At 41.4% G+C, this 19,208-nt stretch overlaps 1 protein-coding gene across 1 annotated transcript in view; it reads left to right on the top strand.

Moving 5' to 3' along the window:
* LOC109874930 (cadherin-2) overlaps positions 1 to 18,058 on the top strand; it is a 106,026-nt gene extending 87,968 nt beyond the window's left edge. The window contains exons 15-16 of the mRNA XM_031810258.1: positions 10,732 to 10,896; positions 16,505 to 18,058. Coding sequence (XP_031666118.1) covers positions 10,732 to 10,896; positions 16,505 to 16,711 — 372 coding nt within the window. The 3' untranslated portion in view covers positions 16,712 to 18,058. The remainder of the gene's footprint in view (positions 1 to 10,731; positions 10,897 to 16,504) is intronic.
* The last annotated feature ends 1,150 nt before the right edge of the window (positions 18,059 to 19,208 follow it).

Below are 19,208 nucleotides of genomic sequence, written 5' to 3'. Positions count from 1 at the left end.
CTAAACCAGGTTTTCCTCTAGGATTTTGCATTTGTGCTTAGCTTCATTCCGCTTCTTTTTTCATCCTGAAAAACTCCAGTCCATAACGATTACAAGCATACCTATAACATGATGCAGCCATCACTATACTTGAAAATATGGAGAATGGTACTCAGTAATGTGTTGTACTTGATTTGCCCCAGATATAACACTTCATGTTTAGGACAAAAGTTTAGTTGCCTTGCCATATTTTTGGGGAGTTTGACTTTAGTGCCTTGTTGCAAACAGGATCTATGCTTTGGGAATATATTTATTCTGTACAGGGTCCCATATTTTACCTCTGTCATTTAGGTTAGTATTGTGGAATAACTACAATGTTGTTGATCCTTCCTCGGTTTTCATTATCCTGACACCATTCATATCACCAACATGGATACCTGGGATATGTGGGACCCACCGGGCCAAAAGCCAGAGAAAATGCAGAGCGCCAAATTCAAATAAATTACTATAAAAATCAAACTTTCATTAAATCACACATGCAAAATAGCAAATTAAAGCTACACTTGTCACATGTCAGATTTCAAAAAGGCTTTTCAGTGAAGGCAAACAATGCTATTATCTGAGGATAGCACCATAGTAAACAAAGAGAGAAAAGCATTTTCAACCCTGCAGGTGCGACACAAAACTCAGAAATAAAAAATAGAATTTATGCCTTACCTTTGACGAGCTTCTTTTGTTGGCACTCCAAAATGTCCCATAAACATTAGAAATGGTCCATTTGTTTGATTAATTCCTTCGATATACAGTGGGGCAAAAAATAATTTAGTCAGCCACCAATTGTGCAAGTTCTCCCACTTAAAAAGATGAGAGAGGCCTGTAATTATCATCATAGGTAAACTTCAACTATGACAGACAAAATTAGAAAAAAAATCCTGAAAATCACATTGTAGGATTTTTTATTTATTAATTTGCAAATTATGGTGGAAAATAAGTATTTGGTCACCTACAAACAAGCAAGATTTCTGGCTCTCACAGACCTGTAACTTCTTCTTTAAGAGGCTCCTCTGTCCTCCACTCGTTATCTGTATTAATGACACATGTTTGAACTTGTTATCAGTATAAAAGACACCTGTCCACAACCTCAAACAGTCACACTCCAAACTCCACTATGGCCAAGACCAAAGAGCTGTCAAAGGACACCAGAAACAAAATTGTAGACCTGCACCAGGCTGGGAAGACTGAATCTGCAATAGGTAAGCAGCTTGGTTTGAAGAAATCAACTGTGGGAGCAATTATTAGGAAATGGAAGACATACAAGACCACTGATAATCTCCCTCGATCTGGGGCTCCACGCAAGATCTCACCCCGTGGGGTCAAAACGATCACAATAACGGTGAGCAAAAATCCCAGAACCACACGGGGGGACCTAGTGAATGACCTGCAGAGAGCTGGGACCAAAGTAACAAAGCCTACCATCAGTAACACACTACGCCGCCAGGGACTCAAATCCTGCAGTGCCAGACGTGTCCCCCTGCTTAAGCCAGTACATGTCCAGGCCCGTCTGAAGTTTGCTAGAGAGCATTTGGATGATCCAGAAGAAGATTGGGAGAATGTCATATGGTCAGATGAAACCAAAATATAACTTTTTGGTAAAAACTAATCGTGTTTGGAAGACAAAGAATGCTGAGTTGCATCCAAAGAACACCATACCTACTGTGAAGCATGGGGGTGGAAACATCATGCTTTGGGGCTGTTTTTCTGCAAAGGTACCAGGACGACTGATCCGTGTAAAGGAAAGAATGAATGGGGCCATGTGTTGTGAGATTTTGAGTGAAAACCTCCTTCCATCAGCAAGGGCATTGAAGATGAATCGTGGCTGTGTCTTTCAGCATGACAATGATCCCAAACACACTGCCCGGGCAACGAAGGAGTGGCTTTGTAAGAAGTATTTCAAGGTCCTGGAGTGGCCTAGCCAGTCTCCAGATCTCAACCCCATAGAAAATCTTTGGAGGGAGTTGAAAGTCTGTGTGGCCCAGCAACAGCCCCAAAACATTACTGCTCTAGAGGAGATCTGCATGGAGAAATGGGCCAAAATACCAGCAACAGTTTGTGATAACCTTGTGAAGACTTACAGAAAACATTTGACCTCTGTCATTGCCAACAAAGGGTATATAACAAAGTATTGAGAAACTTTTGTTATTGACCAAATACTTATTTTCCACCATAATTTGCAAATAAATTCATTAAAAACCCTACAATGTGATTTTCTGGATGATTTTTTCCCTCATTTTATCTGTCATAGTTGAAGTGTACCTATGATGAAAATTACTGTCACGCCCTGGTCTTAGTATTTTGTGTTTTCTTTATTATTTTGGTCAGGCCAGGGTGTGACATGGGTTATTTATGTGGTGTGTTTTGTCTAGGTTTTTTTGTAGGTTATGGGATTGTGGTTAGTGGGGTTGTCTAGAGAAGTCTATGGTTGCCTGGAGTGGTTCTCAATCAGAGGCAGGTGTTTATCGTTGTCCCTGATTGGGAACCATATTTAGGCAGCCATATTCTTTGAGTGTTTCGTGGGTGATTGTTCCGGTCTCTGTGTTTGTTTGCACAAGATAGGGCTGTGGTGGTTTTTTCATGGTACGTTTAGTCTTTTTGTATTGTTCGTTATATTCTTTATTAAAGATGTATCGAGATAACCACGCTGCATTTTGATCCTCCTCTCTTTCATCGGAAGAAAACCTTAACAATTACAGGCATCTCATCTTTTTAAGTGGGAGAACATGCACAATTGGTGGCTGACTAAATACTTTTTTGCCCCACTGTATATCCAAAATGTCAATTTATTTGGCGTGTTTGATCCAGAAAAGCACCGGTTCCAACTTGCGCAACGTGACTACAAAATATCTCAAAAGTTACCTGTAAACTTTGCAAAAAGATTTCAAACTACTTTTGTAATACAACTTTAGGTATTTTTAACATAAATAATCAATTAAATTGAAGACTGGATGATCTGTGTTCAATACAGGAGGAAAACAAACTCAAACTGTAGCTAGCTTTCTGGTCACGCGCCTCTAACAGTACACTTCAAGTACCCTCGTTCAAGATGGCCATACTTCTTCATTACACAAAGGAAAAACCTCAACCAATTTGTAAAGACTGGTGACACCCAGTGGAAGCGGTAGGAACTGCAAGAAGATCCCATAGAAACCTGGATTCCCAATTAAAACTCATTGAAAACAGAGTGACCTTAAAAAAAAATCTGAATGGTTTGTCCTCGGGGTTTCACCTGCTAAATAAATTTCATTATACTCAGACATGATTCAAACAGTTTTAGTGTTTCCTATCCAAATCTACTAATATGCATATATTATCTTCTGGGGATGAGTGAGGGGGGCAGTTGAATTTGGGCATGCATTTCATCCAGATGTGAAAATACTGTCACCAAGAAGTTAAAGAAGAAATGGAGAGGGAGAGAGGGACAGAGACACTAACATTGCCACGTTCAGAAACTACCATATATATTTTGCACACGATCCCCGGCCCGGTTCTGTTGTGCATGTGCGTTTATGCATGCACAAGCGCACGTGCCAAGGGCAAGGAAACCAAGTATCCTGGTAGGCTGCAACCTGGGCAGAGTGAGTCTGACTTCATCAGATAATTTCCATGTCATTGACCGTGTGTCAGTAAGAATCGATGCCGACCTCAAGCCATATGCCAAGGGGACCTTTAACTTGTAGTAAAACCACTAATGTTTCTTATTCCATTTTAGTGAAGATAGGAATGAAGGAGTCTAATTCATAGCTATGTTATCCACGGATGAGCTAACCTCACGATGGAACCGGGCCGTCCCAGTTTGGGAAAACCTGCTCTAGGGTATCCGGGATGATGCTATTGATGTGGGCCATGACCAGTCTTTCAAAGCACTTCATGGCTACCAATGTGAGTGCTACGGGGCAGTAATCATTTAGGCAGATTACCTTCGCTTTCTTGGGCACAGGGACTATGGTGGTCTGTTTGAAACATGTAGGCATTAGAGTCTCAGTCAGGGAGAGGTTGAGAATGTCAGTGAAGACACTTGCCAGTTGGTCCGCGCATGCTTTGAGTACACGTCCTGGTAATCCATCTCGCCCTGCGGCTTTCTGAATGTTGACCTGTTTAAAGGTCTTGCTTACATCGGCTACTGAGAGCATTATCACACAGTCGTCCGGAACAGCTGGTGCTCTCATACATACATGCCTCAGTGTTGCTTGCCTCGAAGCGAGTATAAAAGGCTTTTAGCTCGTCTGGTAGGCTTGCTTCACTGGGCAGCTCGTGGCTGGGTTTCCCTTTATAGTCTGTAATAGTTTTCAAGTGTCAGAGCTGGTGTTTTAGGATTTAATCTTATTCCTATATTGATGCTTTGCCTGTATAATGGTTCGTCGGAGGGCATTGCGGGATTTCTTATAAGCGTACGGATTAGTGTCCTGGTCCTTGAAAGCGGCAGCGCTAGCCTTTAGCTCAATGCGGATGTTGCCTGTAATCCATGGCTCCTGGATGGGATATGTACGTCACCGTGGAGACGACGTCGTCAATGCACTTATTGATGAAGCCGATGACTGATACTCCTCAATGCCATTGGATGAATCCCGGAACATATTCCAGTCTGTAATAGCAAAACAGTCCTGTAGAGTAGCATCCATGTCATCTTACCACTTCCATATTGAGCGAGTCACTGGTACTCCCTGCTTCAGTTTTTGCTTGTAAGCAGGAATCAGGAGATTAGAATTATGGTCAGATTTGCAAAATGGAGGGTGGAGAGCTTTGTATGCATCTCTGTGTGTGGAGTAAAGGTGGTCTAGAATTTTTTTCCCTCTGGTTGTACATGTGATATGCTGGTAGAAATGAGGTAATAACGGATTTAAGTTTGCCTGCATTAAAGTCCCCAGCCACTAGGAGCGCCGCTTCTGGATGAGCATTTTCTTGTTTGCTTATGGCCTTATACAGCTGATTGTGTGCGGTCTTAATGCCAGAATCGGTTTGTGGTGGTAAATAGACAGCTACGAATAACATAGATGAGAACTCTCTTGGTAGGTAGTGTGGACTACAGCTTAACATAAGGTACTCTACCTCAGGCAAGCAATAACTCTAGGCTTCTTTAATATTAGACACACAACCCCACCCTTCATCTTACCAGACATAGCTTCTCTGTCCTGCCGTTGCATGGCAAATCCCGCCAGCTCTATATTATCCGTGTCGTTGTTCAGCCACAACAAGGTGAAATATAAGATATTACACTTTTTCATGTCCCGTTGGTAGGATAATCTAGATCATCCGTTTTATTTTCCAATGATTGCACGTTGGCCAATAGAATGGATGCAGTGGGGGTTTACTCACTCGCCTACGAATTCTCAAAAGGCAGCCCGACCTCTGTTACCCTTTTTCTCCATCTTTTTTTCACGCAAATGACGGGGATTTGGGCCCGTTCCCGAGAAAGCAGTATACCATTCACGTCGGACTCGTTAAAGAAAAATCTTCTTCCAGTTCGAGGTGAGTAATCGCTGTTCTGATGTCCAGAAGTTATTTTCAGACATAAGAGATGGTAGTAGCAACATTATGTACAAAATAAGTTTTTTAAAAACTAACAAAATAGCACATTTGGTTAGGAGCACGTAAAACAGCAGCCATCCCCTCCGGCACCATTCTGACTCAGGAGCGGTGAGAGATGATGCACAAAAACGGTATCTACCACAAAATCACGACACTAATAACCACCGTGGTCAAAATAACTATAAAGAACGTCGCCAGTGAAATGACTACCGCTACAATCAACCCACACAAAGTGTCAGGGCACAAGGGTACCAAAGCATTCAATGATGCTAAAAACATAAACCAATACTCTCTAAATGTTCTGCTAAGAGAAGTACAGAAGCGGAGGAAAAAGATAAGTTGCCATGACTAGGCGTAGAATTTGAACAGGTCCGCCGGAATTAACACCATTAACGAGGACGTAAACAATTCAATAACTCCCAATATCACTCGAAACCCAATCCAGTGCACGCTTGATCCAGAAACAAGCCCACAGGCTTTGACAATAGACTTCGATACAAATGTTGTAACACACAAGCTAAACAACATTGCAATAGCCAATTCCACTCAAACTCCGATAAGTCTATCTGTTTTCACCATGAACACAAATGGCACATCACGCCGTTACGAACAATCACTCCACTTTGTGGGGAATATAACTACAGAACGCAACTCTGAAAGTCGCTACCTGGAAACCCTCCTGGAGGACTGCTTAACCTGTGATGCGCTAATTAATTTGGGCTCGACAATATCGCTCATCTCTCAAACATAGTTCAATGATCTCAAAAGGACTGTGAACCCAGCTAAACGTTGATTAAAAACGGTACGATGCGGAACTAAACTTTGAGGTTTAACTCCACTTCCTCGCCTCTCACAATGTGACTCATGCTGATACTAGACTTCCAAAATGTATCGCTTTTTTACCCTGTGAATGTTACCAGCCTCGACATTGAACTCCTGCTACATGGAGCAGACTTGATGGATCGTTTTGTCCCACTGATGGATTGGAAAAACAACCAATTGTGGTCACCGTGCTGTCTCCACTGACCACACTGTCTTCTCCTAATGCTGGTTGCAACACAGTCACCCACAAGGAGTATCTGTCGACAGGAGCAGATATTATGAGATCTCGTCACATTAAATCAGCGGACCTGATAGACTATTCATTTCATGATTTTGAGCCAGCAGTCTCTGTGTGTGAGCAACTTCCCTCCTCCTTGGAGTCATGCGATACTGAAGCTAAGATGAACTTCTCTTGTCCGTTAGACACTTCCTGTCTCAGGAAACAAAGCATCAACGTTCAAAGTGGACTCTGCTTCCGATGATACATTTTCCGCTTTGAGTGGGACAGAAACCGCTTTGAGTGGGACACGTGAATGGCAAGCCATGACAGCCACTGAGCGTTTTGAAGCACAAACTTCCCCATGAGTACAGGCAGGGGCGGACAAGCCCCTCGACAGGGATAAACTTAGAATACATCTTGAAATATCACTGAGGTGTCCCACACCCAATTTTTTTTTAAACAATAATAATTCCTTGCCATGTGTAGTCTCAACTACAATGCAACTAGTAAAACGCTCTAATCATGTGTTCCAGTAGGATAACATTATGGAATAAATCGGTAGGGTAGCTAGCCTCTCTTGGGTAGGAGGCAATATTTTCACCTTCTGATGAAAAGCATTGCCCAAAGTAAACTGCCTGTTACTCAGGCCCAGAAGCTAGAATATGCATATAATTTGGTAGATTTGGATAGAAAACACTAAAACTGTTAAAATACTGTCTGTGAGTATAACAGAACTGATATGGCAGGTGGAACCCCGATGACAAGCCATCCAGGGGGAAAAAAATAATTGAGGGCATTGGATTTTCCAATTGTTTTCTATGGGATACCCTTATTATTAGGAACCTGGTTGCAGTTCCTATGGCTTCCACTAGATGTCAACAGTCTTTAGAAATTGTTCAATGTTTTTCTTTTGAGAAATGAAGAAGTAGTCCTATTCATTGTAAGTGTCATTCCAGGTGGACTCTACTATTTTAGTGCACATGAACTGGAGCGAGCTTCACATGGTTCTTATCCGGTATTTATTCAGTCTTAAATTGTATCGATTATTTACGTTTTAGGGTACCTGAGGTTGGATTAGGAACGTTGTTTGAAATGTTTGGACCATGTTTACAGGGAACTTATTAGATACTTTGTAGGCATGTTGGGCGAGTTGAAACCGGTGTATTTCTGAATCAAATGCGCCAAATAAATGGACATTTTTGGGACATAAAGAAGGACCTTATCGAACAAAAGGACAATTTGTGATGTTTCTAGGACATTTTGGAGTGCCAACAGAAGATCTTCAAAGGTAAGGCATTAATTATATTTTATTTCTGTGTTTTGTGTGGTGCCTGCAGGGTTGAAATATGCTATTTTCTCTTTGTTTACTGTTATGCAATCATCAGATAATAGCTTCTTAAGCTTTCGCCGAAAAGCCTTTTTGAAATCTGACACGTTGGCTGGATTCACAACGAGTGTAGCTTTAATTTGGTATTGTACATGTGTGATTTAACCTCTTGAAACTAGGGGGCACTATTTTCATTTTTGGAAAAATAACGTTCCCAAAGTAAACAGGCTATTTTTCAGGACCAGATAATAGAATATGCATATAATTGACAGCTTAGGATAGAAAATACTCTGAAGTTTCCAAAACTGTAAAAATATTGTCTGAGTATAACAGAACTGATATTGCAGGCGAAAGCCTGAGAAAAATCCAATCAGGACAAACAGGGAATTTTTTACTTGTCAGGAATTGTATGTAGTTTGTATACTTTCGGAGTTACAGTATTTCCTTTATAACATTTTTACTGACCTCACAAAATAACAAACATGACATTAGCGTTATATAAATTGCCTCTGACTTTTCCCCACATTCTACGTTTAAATTATTGTTCCAGTATTCGCTTTTGATCGTGTTTGAGTTTCAGCGGGAAAAGGTCTGTTGAGACTAAGCACATTGCGTTGGTGAATTTTGAGAGCACAGGCCTGGATCTTCTCCCTTGATTTACAACAGGGCGTGAGTGTCAATCCCGACTAGTTCTATCCTACCCCCTCAATGGGTGAAAGGGGATCTGATTGAAGTTAGTCATTGCAAACCTGACCTATTTGGATTCTCGAGTTCAGTCATGAAACTGTTTGTCACCATTGGCCTGATGTTGAAATCCCAGAGCAGATTCCTTTCTCTCCGGCAACTGAGTTAGGAAGGACACCTGTATCTTTGTAGTGACTGGGTGTATTGATACACCATCCAAAGTGTAATAACTTTTATTTTTGACCCATCTACCAATAGGTTCTCTTCTTTGCGAGGCATTGGAAAATCTTTCTGGTCTTTGTGGTTGAATCTGTGCTTGAAATTCACTGCTTGACTGAGGGACCTTACAGATAATTGTATATGTGGAGCACAGAGATAATGTAGTCATTCAAAAATTATGTTAAACACTATAATTTCACACAGAGTGAGTCCATGCAACTTATTAAGTGACTTGTGTGGTGGAAATTCTAACCAAGTGAGAGAGACTTTGTTATTTCTTCAAACAATCATACTTTAATATTGATTAATTATTGCAATAATGGAGCTGGTCAATGACCACTCGTAGTTGACCATTGAGAGCCCAGTGAGCAGAACTGTGCCACTGCATTTTATAGTTAAGACACATCCTCCTGAATATGTGACAAACAACAGATGTCTGGAATGGGTGAAAAGTTTAGGATTTGTATAAAATAAATGAATAATTCACATCAGATAGTATCTGCTGTGAAGACTGTTCTCATTGTATAGAAACCAGGGTTTGGCCTCCAAGACGAGGTTCTTCTCATCAGCTATCCATATCAGAGCCTTCTCTTACCTGCTACCTCATAGAACACAAACACCAACTCATTCTATGGAATGCAGGCTGTAGGTTTTATTACCAAACGATCATAAATCCATTGCCACCCCAACTCAGTCCACACAGACACAGATGAGAGAGTAATGAGAAACCTTATTCGATGCAATAAGAGTATTATAACATCATTTTCTACCATACTTGTTAAGCAAATATTTACTCTTGAACTTATTTAGGTTTACCATAACAAAGGGATTAAATACTTATTAACTCAAGACTTAATTTGTAATTTGACATTATGGGGTATTGTGTGTAGGCCAGTAGAAAAATCTCAATTTAATCAATTTTAAATCCAGGCTGTAACACAACAAAATGTTGAAAAAGTCAAGGGGCGTGAATAGTTTCTGAAGGCACTGTATGTGTTTATATGGTCCATCTTTAATCATGCAAATGTTTGCATGTGTGTGCGTTCGTGTGTGTGTGCGTGCGAGCGAGCGTGTAAATGTGCATAGTTATATGTGCAAGTAAGCAGGGCCAATTTTGAAGGGGGATATTAGAGATGGATGGATTACTGAAAATCTGCTGAGGGACAATCCATCATACACGCTTATTAAACACAGCTATTTTTCCATGGCATTCTCTCCATCATATCTTCTCTGATAGCATATCAGTCCAGCTCCTCACTGCTGTCTTCTCATCTACATCACAACTCTCCCTCTCTCTCTCGCTCTCTCTCTTGACACTGCACAAACCAAACAAGCCAGTCAGGTTGCCTTGGCAATGTTAATAGGATAATTAATGGCTTATGCATATCCGCTATTCCATGCCTAGGGCTGATTACAGCAGAACAGTTTCCTGCGCACCCTTCCAGAAGAACACCTCTCTATTGCAACTGGCTTGTCGACTGATGCTCTGTTTCTTAGCCTTGACCCTGATGCTGGATCTTGTTAAAAACAGCTAACGGTCTTAAGTGATGTTTACAAACAATCTAAAGTCCACCCATTGATAGGTTTCTTTTGCTCTAATGTTACAAGGTCGCTCATGATAATGGCTGGAATGGAGTAAATGGAATGGCATAAATCAAATATAAACCATGTGTTTGATGTATTTGATACCATTCCACTGATTCCACTCCAGCCATTACCATGAGCCTGTCCTCCCCAATTAAGGTGCCACCAACCTCTTGTGGTGTGTATGGATCCCAGTCTGGATCCGATTGGGGGGGTTCTGCCCATGCCAAGCTCCTCTCCCCAGCTCTGTGGGGATATACACTTATCTCTGGCTCCTTGCTGACTCCCATCTGCCTCTCCCCCTCCCCTCCAGGATTACGACTTGAGCCAGCTCCAGCAGCCCGACACGATAGAGCCTGATGCCATCAAACCCGTGGGGATACGGCGTATGGACGAGAGGCCGCTGCACCCCGAGCCCCAGTACCCTATAAGGTCAGCAGCCCCACACCCAGGGGACATCGGAGACTTCATCAACGAGGTAAAAAAAAACAACATCTAGAGTAATGCAACGTTGAGAGGAAATTGCCTCCCTCTCAAAGTCCATTGTCAATGGCAAGATCAGGAGGATTTAGAGAAGGATTTCATTCAATTGTCAATTTAGTGAAATGAAGCGAATGCTTCGAAATAAAATAAAACAGAGGTAGATGGTGCTGGCTTCAGTTTTGAATTTCATTGAGGTTAAATTAGCAAGCTCTTTCCTTGTACTCATGGAAGTATTGATTGAAACAAAAGCAGACACATGCCTTAATTTTGCTGGACCCAGGAAGAGTAGCTGCTTCATTGGCAGCAGCTAATGGGGATTCAAAATACATACAAATACAAAAATGAAAGGATAATGATTTTCCTGAATAAATTTTCCCTTTTGAATTTAAAAATACATGAATATAGCTAGGTTTCGATCTAATTGGCAATAGATTTTCATGCAAATATTCTAAAATCCGTATAAAAACAACTTGCATTCTCCACCAGAGATGCGTTCCCATCAAATTGACTTGTTGCAGATAAATGGCTGTGCGTGATGACATGGTGCACATAAAAATGCCTTTTCTGGTCAAGTTCATATGTACCGAATAAAAAATACAAGTGAAATGGGTTTCCATTGCATTTTAACTCTGCGGATGGTTTTCTCACAAAAAATGTTTGCATTATATAGTGTGCCCACTCTGGTATTGGCACGTGCGCTCTAGCCAACTGGGTCCGAGTGCAGATAGAGTCCATGTATAGCCTACATGATGAGATATTTGTATTTGGAAAACGTCAGCCAAGCATCGATTATCATGTTACCCGAATAGACCCTCAATTTTGATTTGAAAGGAGCATCAAGCTCATCACGTTGCACTTTCACCACCCTGTGAAGTTCATCATAACTTATTTAATCTGTAGCCTAATAAACTGCATGGTTTTCCAACAAGTCATAGTGGGAGGACCACATAACATGACCAATATTTGCGCATAAAAAAAGTGTCCACTGACATTTCTCGCATTAATTAATTTTACCGATACAAAATGATCCCACCTTGTTTAGCATTGTTTTGTTGACATTTGGAAAGGCCTGTCATTACATTTTTTTTAATCCTTAATGTACTTTAAGTGCATAAAAAGCTTGATGGAAACCTCACCTTTTCTTTTCATTGATAAAACTTCACTATTTATATGTGTCCAATTTAAATGAGCTAAATCCACACATGTTATTATGAGTATTCAAAGAGTTCACTTGTAGATCATTTTATTTTTCACTTAGCCATGTAGCATGGGATGGAGTTAGCTTTAGACGTCGCTCTGTAGATATCTAGTGTGATGAGAAAGAGAAGCACATTGGCTTTCCATTGAGGCACCCTGTTCTGTTCGACATGGCCTCGCTTGCCTCAGGCCACCATTGAGTCCAGCTGGGGAATTTATAATGAAAAAGACAGTCATGTATTCTTCACCAGCTCCAACAGACAATACTTTCACAGTATTACAAAGTGAGTTCTCTCCCTCTCCCAGTTTTTGGCCTATTCCCATGTTTTTAGATTAGAACTTGCCCTTTCAGCTCAACTTCCCCTACTCACGCTATATCTCTCCCATTCCCCCTCCTTCGCTCTCTCGCTCTCTCAGAAAAGTCCTGAATACACTTAATGCTCCTGTCAGCTCAATTTATATAGAGTGAGTTTGAGTGTTTTGCCCAGTGAGCAAAAAAAGTTGCAAAACTGAGCAACTTGTTGGAGCAGAGAAAAGTCTGCTGTTTAATGTATTCTTTCTATACAAGGACAGGAAGATGTTGTGGGTCGGAGCATCCTGACCAAGACATCCACATTACAGGCAGTACATGTCAGCCTGTTTCCCATAACACACACACACAGGCGGTCATGGTTGGTTCTATCCACTACACCCTGCTGGCAGCTAGTTTATGCCTTGTCGTCATTGGGGTTGGAATCTGACCTGACTGCCCAGGGAGAGGGGTTGGAGGGGGGGTGAGGGTGGGGTTACGGGTCTGGTCTCAAACTCTGGAGTGTGCACACAACCCCATGCCTACAGAGCCTTTGGCAGTTAATTCAAAAAGGTGGAGTTAAAATTGAAGCATAGGTCTCAAATCCTCCTAAGAATTTATTAACTCGGAGTGGCCAACAATAGTCTATTATTCAGCTTTTAGTCTGTTCCTGCTCAGGGAGGTAATGTCTGGGAAATTAGCCTCACCATACACATAAGCTTTTGTTGGCAACAGGGGCTGGATGAAAAGTTCACACAGTTTTAGATTTAAGATTTAGATGCTATCGGAAAGGAATGTTTTTCCATTCAACATTTCAACTGGTGAAATGAACAGAGAAACTTGCTACTGCATTTTTTTTTAAATGTATCCTTTATTTAACCAGGTAGGCTAGTTGACAACAAGTTCTCATTTACAAATGCGACCTGGCCAAGATAAAGCAAAGCAATGCAACAAAAACAACACATGGTTACACATGGAATAAACAAAGATAAAGTCAATAATACAATAGAAAAAGTATATATACAGTGTGTGCAAATGAGGTAGGATAAGGGAGGTAAGGCAATAAATAGGCCATAGTGGCGAAATAATTACAATATAGCAATTAAACACTGGAGTGATAGATGTGCAGAAGATGAGTGTGCAAGTAGAGATACTGGGGTGCAATGGAGCAAAATAAATCAAATAAATAACAGTATGGGGATGAGGTAGTTGGATGGGCTATTTACAGATGGTCTATGTACAGGTGCAGTGATCTGTGAGCTGCTCTGACAGCTGGTTCTTAAAGCTAGTGAGGGAGATATGAGTCTCCAGCTTCAGTGATTTTTGCAGTTCATTCCAGTCATTGGCAGCAGAGAACTGGAAGGAAAGGTGGCCGAAGGAGGAATTGGCTTTGGGAGTGACCAGTGAAATATACCTGCTGGAGCCTGTGCTATGGGTGGCTGCTGCTATGGTAACCAGTGAGCTGAGATAAGGTGGGGCTTTACCTAGCAAAGACTTATAGATGACCTGGAGCCAGTTGGTTTGGCGACGAATATGAAGCGAGGACCAGCCAACGAGAGCATACAGGTCGCAGTGGTGGGTAGTATATGGGGCTTTGGTGACTAAATGAATGGCACTGTGATAGACTGCATCCAATTTGCTGAGTAGAGTGTTGGAGGCTATTTTGTAAATGACATCGCCAAAGTCAAGGATTGGTGGGATGGTCAGTTTTACGAGGGTATGTTTGGCAGCATGAGTGAAGGATGCTTTGTTTGCGAAGTAGGAAGCTGATTCTAGATTTAATTTTGGATTGGAGATGCTTAATGTAAGTCTGGAAGGAGAGTTTACAGTCTAACCAGACACCTAGGTATTTGTAGTTGTCCACATATTCTAAGTCAGAACCGTCCAGAGTAGTCATGCTGGACGGGTGGGCAGGGATCGGTTGAACAGCATGCATTTAGTTTTACTTGCATTTAAGAGCAGTTGGAGGCCATGGAAGGAGAGTTGTATGCCATTGAAGCTCATCTGGAGATTGGTTAACATAATGTCCAAAGAAGGGCCAGAAGTATACAGAATGGTGTCATTTGCGTAGTGGTAGATCAGAGAATCACCAGCAGCAAGAGGGACATCATTGATGTATACAGAGAAAAGAGTGGCCCGAGACTGCCAGAGGTCCTGACAACAGGCCCTCCGATTTGACACACTGAACTGTGTCTGAGAAGTAGTTGGTGAACCAGGCGAGGAAGGCATTCTCTGGAATCTCTGAATAGGATGTTATTCAATTCAATCAGAGACCTGCATTGTGAGCAGTGGAACAGAAGAGAAAGTCAGGGTAGACAAGGAAAGACAGGACAGCACAATGTTTTCTTAAAATGGACAATTGTCTCTCTCACACAGTGGATGATTCAATCTTAGTGGAATTAGGAGGATGAAGCTTTGTGATTGGCTTACTTTGTCACACTGCCAGTGGGGTGGTGGTTATGCCGGATGGGGCTCTATCCACCGGACCAGTGATGGCAGTAATTGTAATGAACGATCCCATATTTCCCACCAAATGATCAGCGCCACAGCCCTGAGCAAACATTTAGTGAAGGCTAACAAGTGGAAAATAATCACTAAGCGTCGAGGCACTTTGTTTCAATCTATCCTTTATTTGAGAGAGCGAGAGACAGAGAGCGCGAGAGACAGAGAGCGAGAGAGACCCAGAGACAGAGAGCATGAGAGAAAGTGGTAGTGGTGTTGTAACAACAAAATGAAAGAGCTCCAATACATATCTGACATGTTTCTAATGAGCCTAGTGTCTTGGTCGTGACTCTGTGTTGTGCTCGGTTTCTTTTAATTCGGTTATTATATGTTAGATTTCAGTGGCAGTGATAAGAGATCGGATTCAGGCCTGAACCCAATGCAGTTCATGGCCAGAGCACATCTCCAATGATAGATAAGCAATATATTGTCACGTTCTGGCCTTTATTTCCTTTGTTTTGTCTTTATTTAGTATGGTCAGGGTGTGAGTTGGGGTGGGCAGTCTATGTGTGTTTTTCTATTTTGGGGTTTTGAGTTCAGCCTAGTATGGTTCTCAATCAGAGGCAGGTGTCATTAGTTGTCTCTGATTGAGAATCATACTTAGGTAGCCTGGGTTTCACTTTTGAGTTGGGGGTGTTTGTTTTCCGTGTGTGTGTTTGTTGCCACACGGTACTGTTTTGGTTTTCGTTCATGGTCACGTTTATTGTTTTATATTTCATAGTGTTCAGTTGATATCTTATAATAAACGTTATGGACATTTACCACGCTGCGCATTGGTCATCCGATCCTTCTCGCTTCTCCTCCTCAAAAGAGGAGGAGGAATGCCGTTACATACATCCAGGAATGGGCTATGAAAACAATAGCAACCCATAAGGACATCTCATGTGGCAATGAGAGTTTCTGGGAATGTTATGTACAGTCTTCAAAATGGAACCCCCCCCCAATCCCAACCTACCTTCTGGAACACACGCACTGGAACAAATACATATACTGTACGCACGCTCACGCGCACACACACACACTGCTCTGCACTTCTTCACCGTTTCCCAGTCCTCATTCATAGTTTTAGGGCAAAACTTAAACACATGAAATGGAGGGGGTATGTAGTACTACATCATGGTCCAGAATGTGGTGGCGAAAGCTACCATATTGTCAGTGCCACGACAGTGATCTCCTCCTCTCAGCACTCCAAGCCCCTCAGGCAGCGCCTGTGGAGAGGGAGTGAAGGAGGGTTGAGGATGGAGGGCCAGCTCATCAGTGGCAGCCTTCCAGTGAGCTGAGGCATTTGGTCATGCTCAATCTCAGCATTTGATCAAGTTCTAGATTATCCTGAATGCCAGAAACATCAGGGAGAACCACAACCAAAATGCTGTGCTGCAGACGGACAGTTAGAGCCGAACCTGATTTTCTGATCATGTAGAAGGGAGGAAAACAAAGATAATGTGTCTAATATTAACCTGTGTAGGTGGAAGTGGGGGATAAGAACATGTCTGTGAATGTGAATGGCATCTTGTAGCTGTAGTCAGACAGGGACTGGGTCTGTCGTGGTGGACTGGATTGTCTTAATCTCCTCACTCATCTTACCATGTTTTTTTATTTCCTCCTGTCCACCCAGGGACTAAAGGCAGCAGACAACGACCCCACAGCCCCGCCCTACGACTCCCTGCTGGTGTTCGACTACGAGGGCAGTGGTTCCACAGCTGGCTCCCTAAGCTCCCTCAACTCCTCCAGCAGCGGAGGGGACCAGGACTACGATTACCTCAACGACTGGGGCCCTCGCTTCAGAAAACTGGCAGACATGTACGGAGGGAGCGATGACTAGGAGACGAGACCTACAAAAAAACAAGTTGACAAAGAATGGTGAACCCAGGAAAGTAGAAAATATATTTTGTTTTCCTCTCGATGGACGTGGACAGGTTCTGATTACCGATATTCCCCTGACCGAGTGGTGACAGGAACAATGACAGAAAAGTACAAAAAATTACAGCATAATTTCAAAATATTTTCAAAAACAACCAATCTAGGCTTATTGTTGTAGTCTACGCATACATATGCTTGTTGAAGGCTTAGGCATACGCTGAAATGTGGTCCATGGTTTTGGAGAAGGGGAGGGAACATTGGTGAACTGTCACTGTTTGGATCGTTGATATTGAGAGCGCTCAGTTACACTTGAATTTCACAGTACAGAAGCACTGGGATATAATGTGCCTTTTTGTACATTTTTTGGGGATCTGAATTATTAGTTTTATGTTCAAGGCTTTAATGGTACTGACTTTTGGAGTGATTTCAAAACATTAAGTATGTTAAACTATGGTATGCTTCTACATGCTTTTTTGGTTACACAATACTGCTGTTTGTTGGACAATGATTATTTAAGTGAATTACCAAGAGGAAGAGATGATGAAGGATCCTTTGTTAACCTGTATGGGGAGAAACAACTGAGAACAGCACTGTACAGTATGCTAGAATTTTGGACTTTTTTCACTAAAACATATAACTTATGCAGCTGGTTGCAAATAAAGGGAGTCATAAATGATACTTTTGTAGCGGAATACGTTTTTTTTTCTCGTTTTTTCTGAAGTGGTGTAGTACTTTACAAAAACAGCAACTGTTTATTTTCTTCTAATCCATGTACACTTCATTTGCCTTGGTCATCATCTGGTACTTTCAACTTTTTCTTCACTGTAAAGAAAATGTGTACATAATGTTTTTTTTCTTTTTTTCTTTTGATGTAGTCTATGAAGCAGTGCAAAAAGTTCTGAACTTGTAAATGTATAATTTGGACTACAAATTAAAGGTTTTGCATGTTTTTATCTTTTCACGATAACAAAAATGATGAAAAAATGTTATTTACAAAGCAAAAAAATAAAAACCAGGTGACATTACATGTGTAGAAGATAAGTTAAGAAAGTATTTTGTAAAAAATGAAGAAACAACGGAACAAAAAAAATGAAAAAATTGCTATCTTGTCAGCACAACTGTTTGAATTTGTACCAAAAAAAGGGTGTGGGTGGGGTGTTGTGGTACCCACCGTTGGCACTAATTACTGAATCAGCTTTAAGACTGGGAAAGGTTTTTGTCTGAAGCTTTGTGGATAATCGTATGTACTGGAATACAAATGATACATCTGACCCCAACAATCCGAATAAAATGCTAATTTTGAAGCTAACAATTGTCTCTTTATTTCTTGATTCCTCAAACTCAACATAGTTTCTTATGAATAACAACCACTTTTACAAGAAAAGTAGCTATTGACCAACATTTGATTGTATCTTTTTCTACCAAGAGGAGGAATATGTATTTCACGCTTCATTTCTTTTCAGTTTGTTGTACATGTTTGTTTACAGTAAATACGAGTAGAGATGCATGAGTGTACATCAGTTTTCTGGTCAATATTCAAAGGGCATTAAACAGATATTCAGAATATCTCATGTCCTCCTCACCAAGTTCAAAAGTTCATCAAGCACATATCAGCTGTTATCTGCCTGGTTCTGGAGGGTACAGCAGTCCAGAGAGGAGCTAACTGACCTAGTAAGAGGAAGGACACTCAGTCAGCAGGGCTCTGCCTTCAGGGGATGTGTATGTATACTGGTCACAAGGGACTGTGGGAAGTAGGGGTGAGAAGAAAAACATGTGAGGAGGATGACAGAGAGATGGAAGGGTGTCACACTAACTACTGCTCTAGCTATCATGCACATAACATATCTGGATGCTACTGTCACAGACACATCAGTCACAGTGGCAGCCACTGATTGTCTGAATACCCGGGTCGCGAGGTGGTTAGAGTTGTCAACAAAGCAGCATGACAGAAATATGATGCCAAGTTTTGGAACTAGCGGTAGTTTCTTTGAGAAGAAAAATAAAGCAATCTGTGCCTTTGAACAACAGCATAAATACACTCATTTCAATTTTGTATGTCAAAAGCTGCACAGTGGTTTTGAACAGATTAGATCATACTATTTAGAATGAGCAGCCAGCCCAGGAATGAGCAAGTGCACCAGGGAGAATGCAACAACTAGCATGCAGATGCAATACGTTACCACACATTATCTACCTGGAGATAGCTAGCTGTCTTAAAGCATGATATGTGCTAGCCATGTTAACTATCATTCAGAAATAACTTAATATTTCCGAGCTAGATATTAGTTTAGAAGGTCTTGGTATTGGCATGGGAGCTAACTAGCTAGCAAGTTACCAGCTAACTATAGCTAGCTACTTAAAGGTAGATAACTGGTTAATATGATCCCAAAAATCTACCAAACCATTTCTCAAAATTGTTGTAGCTGGCTACTGATTTTGATCATGCTTTGTGATACACC

This window comes from Oncorhynchus kisutch, linkage group LG30 (genome assembly GCF_002021735.2).
Source record: "Oncorhynchus kisutch isolate 150728-3 linkage group LG30, Okis_V2, whole genome shotgun sequence".
Lineage (NCBI taxonomy): Eukaryota > Metazoa > Chordata > Actinopteri > Salmoniformes > Salmonidae > Oncorhynchus > Oncorhynchus kisutch.
Note: the sequence above shows the minus strand (reverse complement) of the source record. Positions and strands in the feature narration are given on the sequence as shown.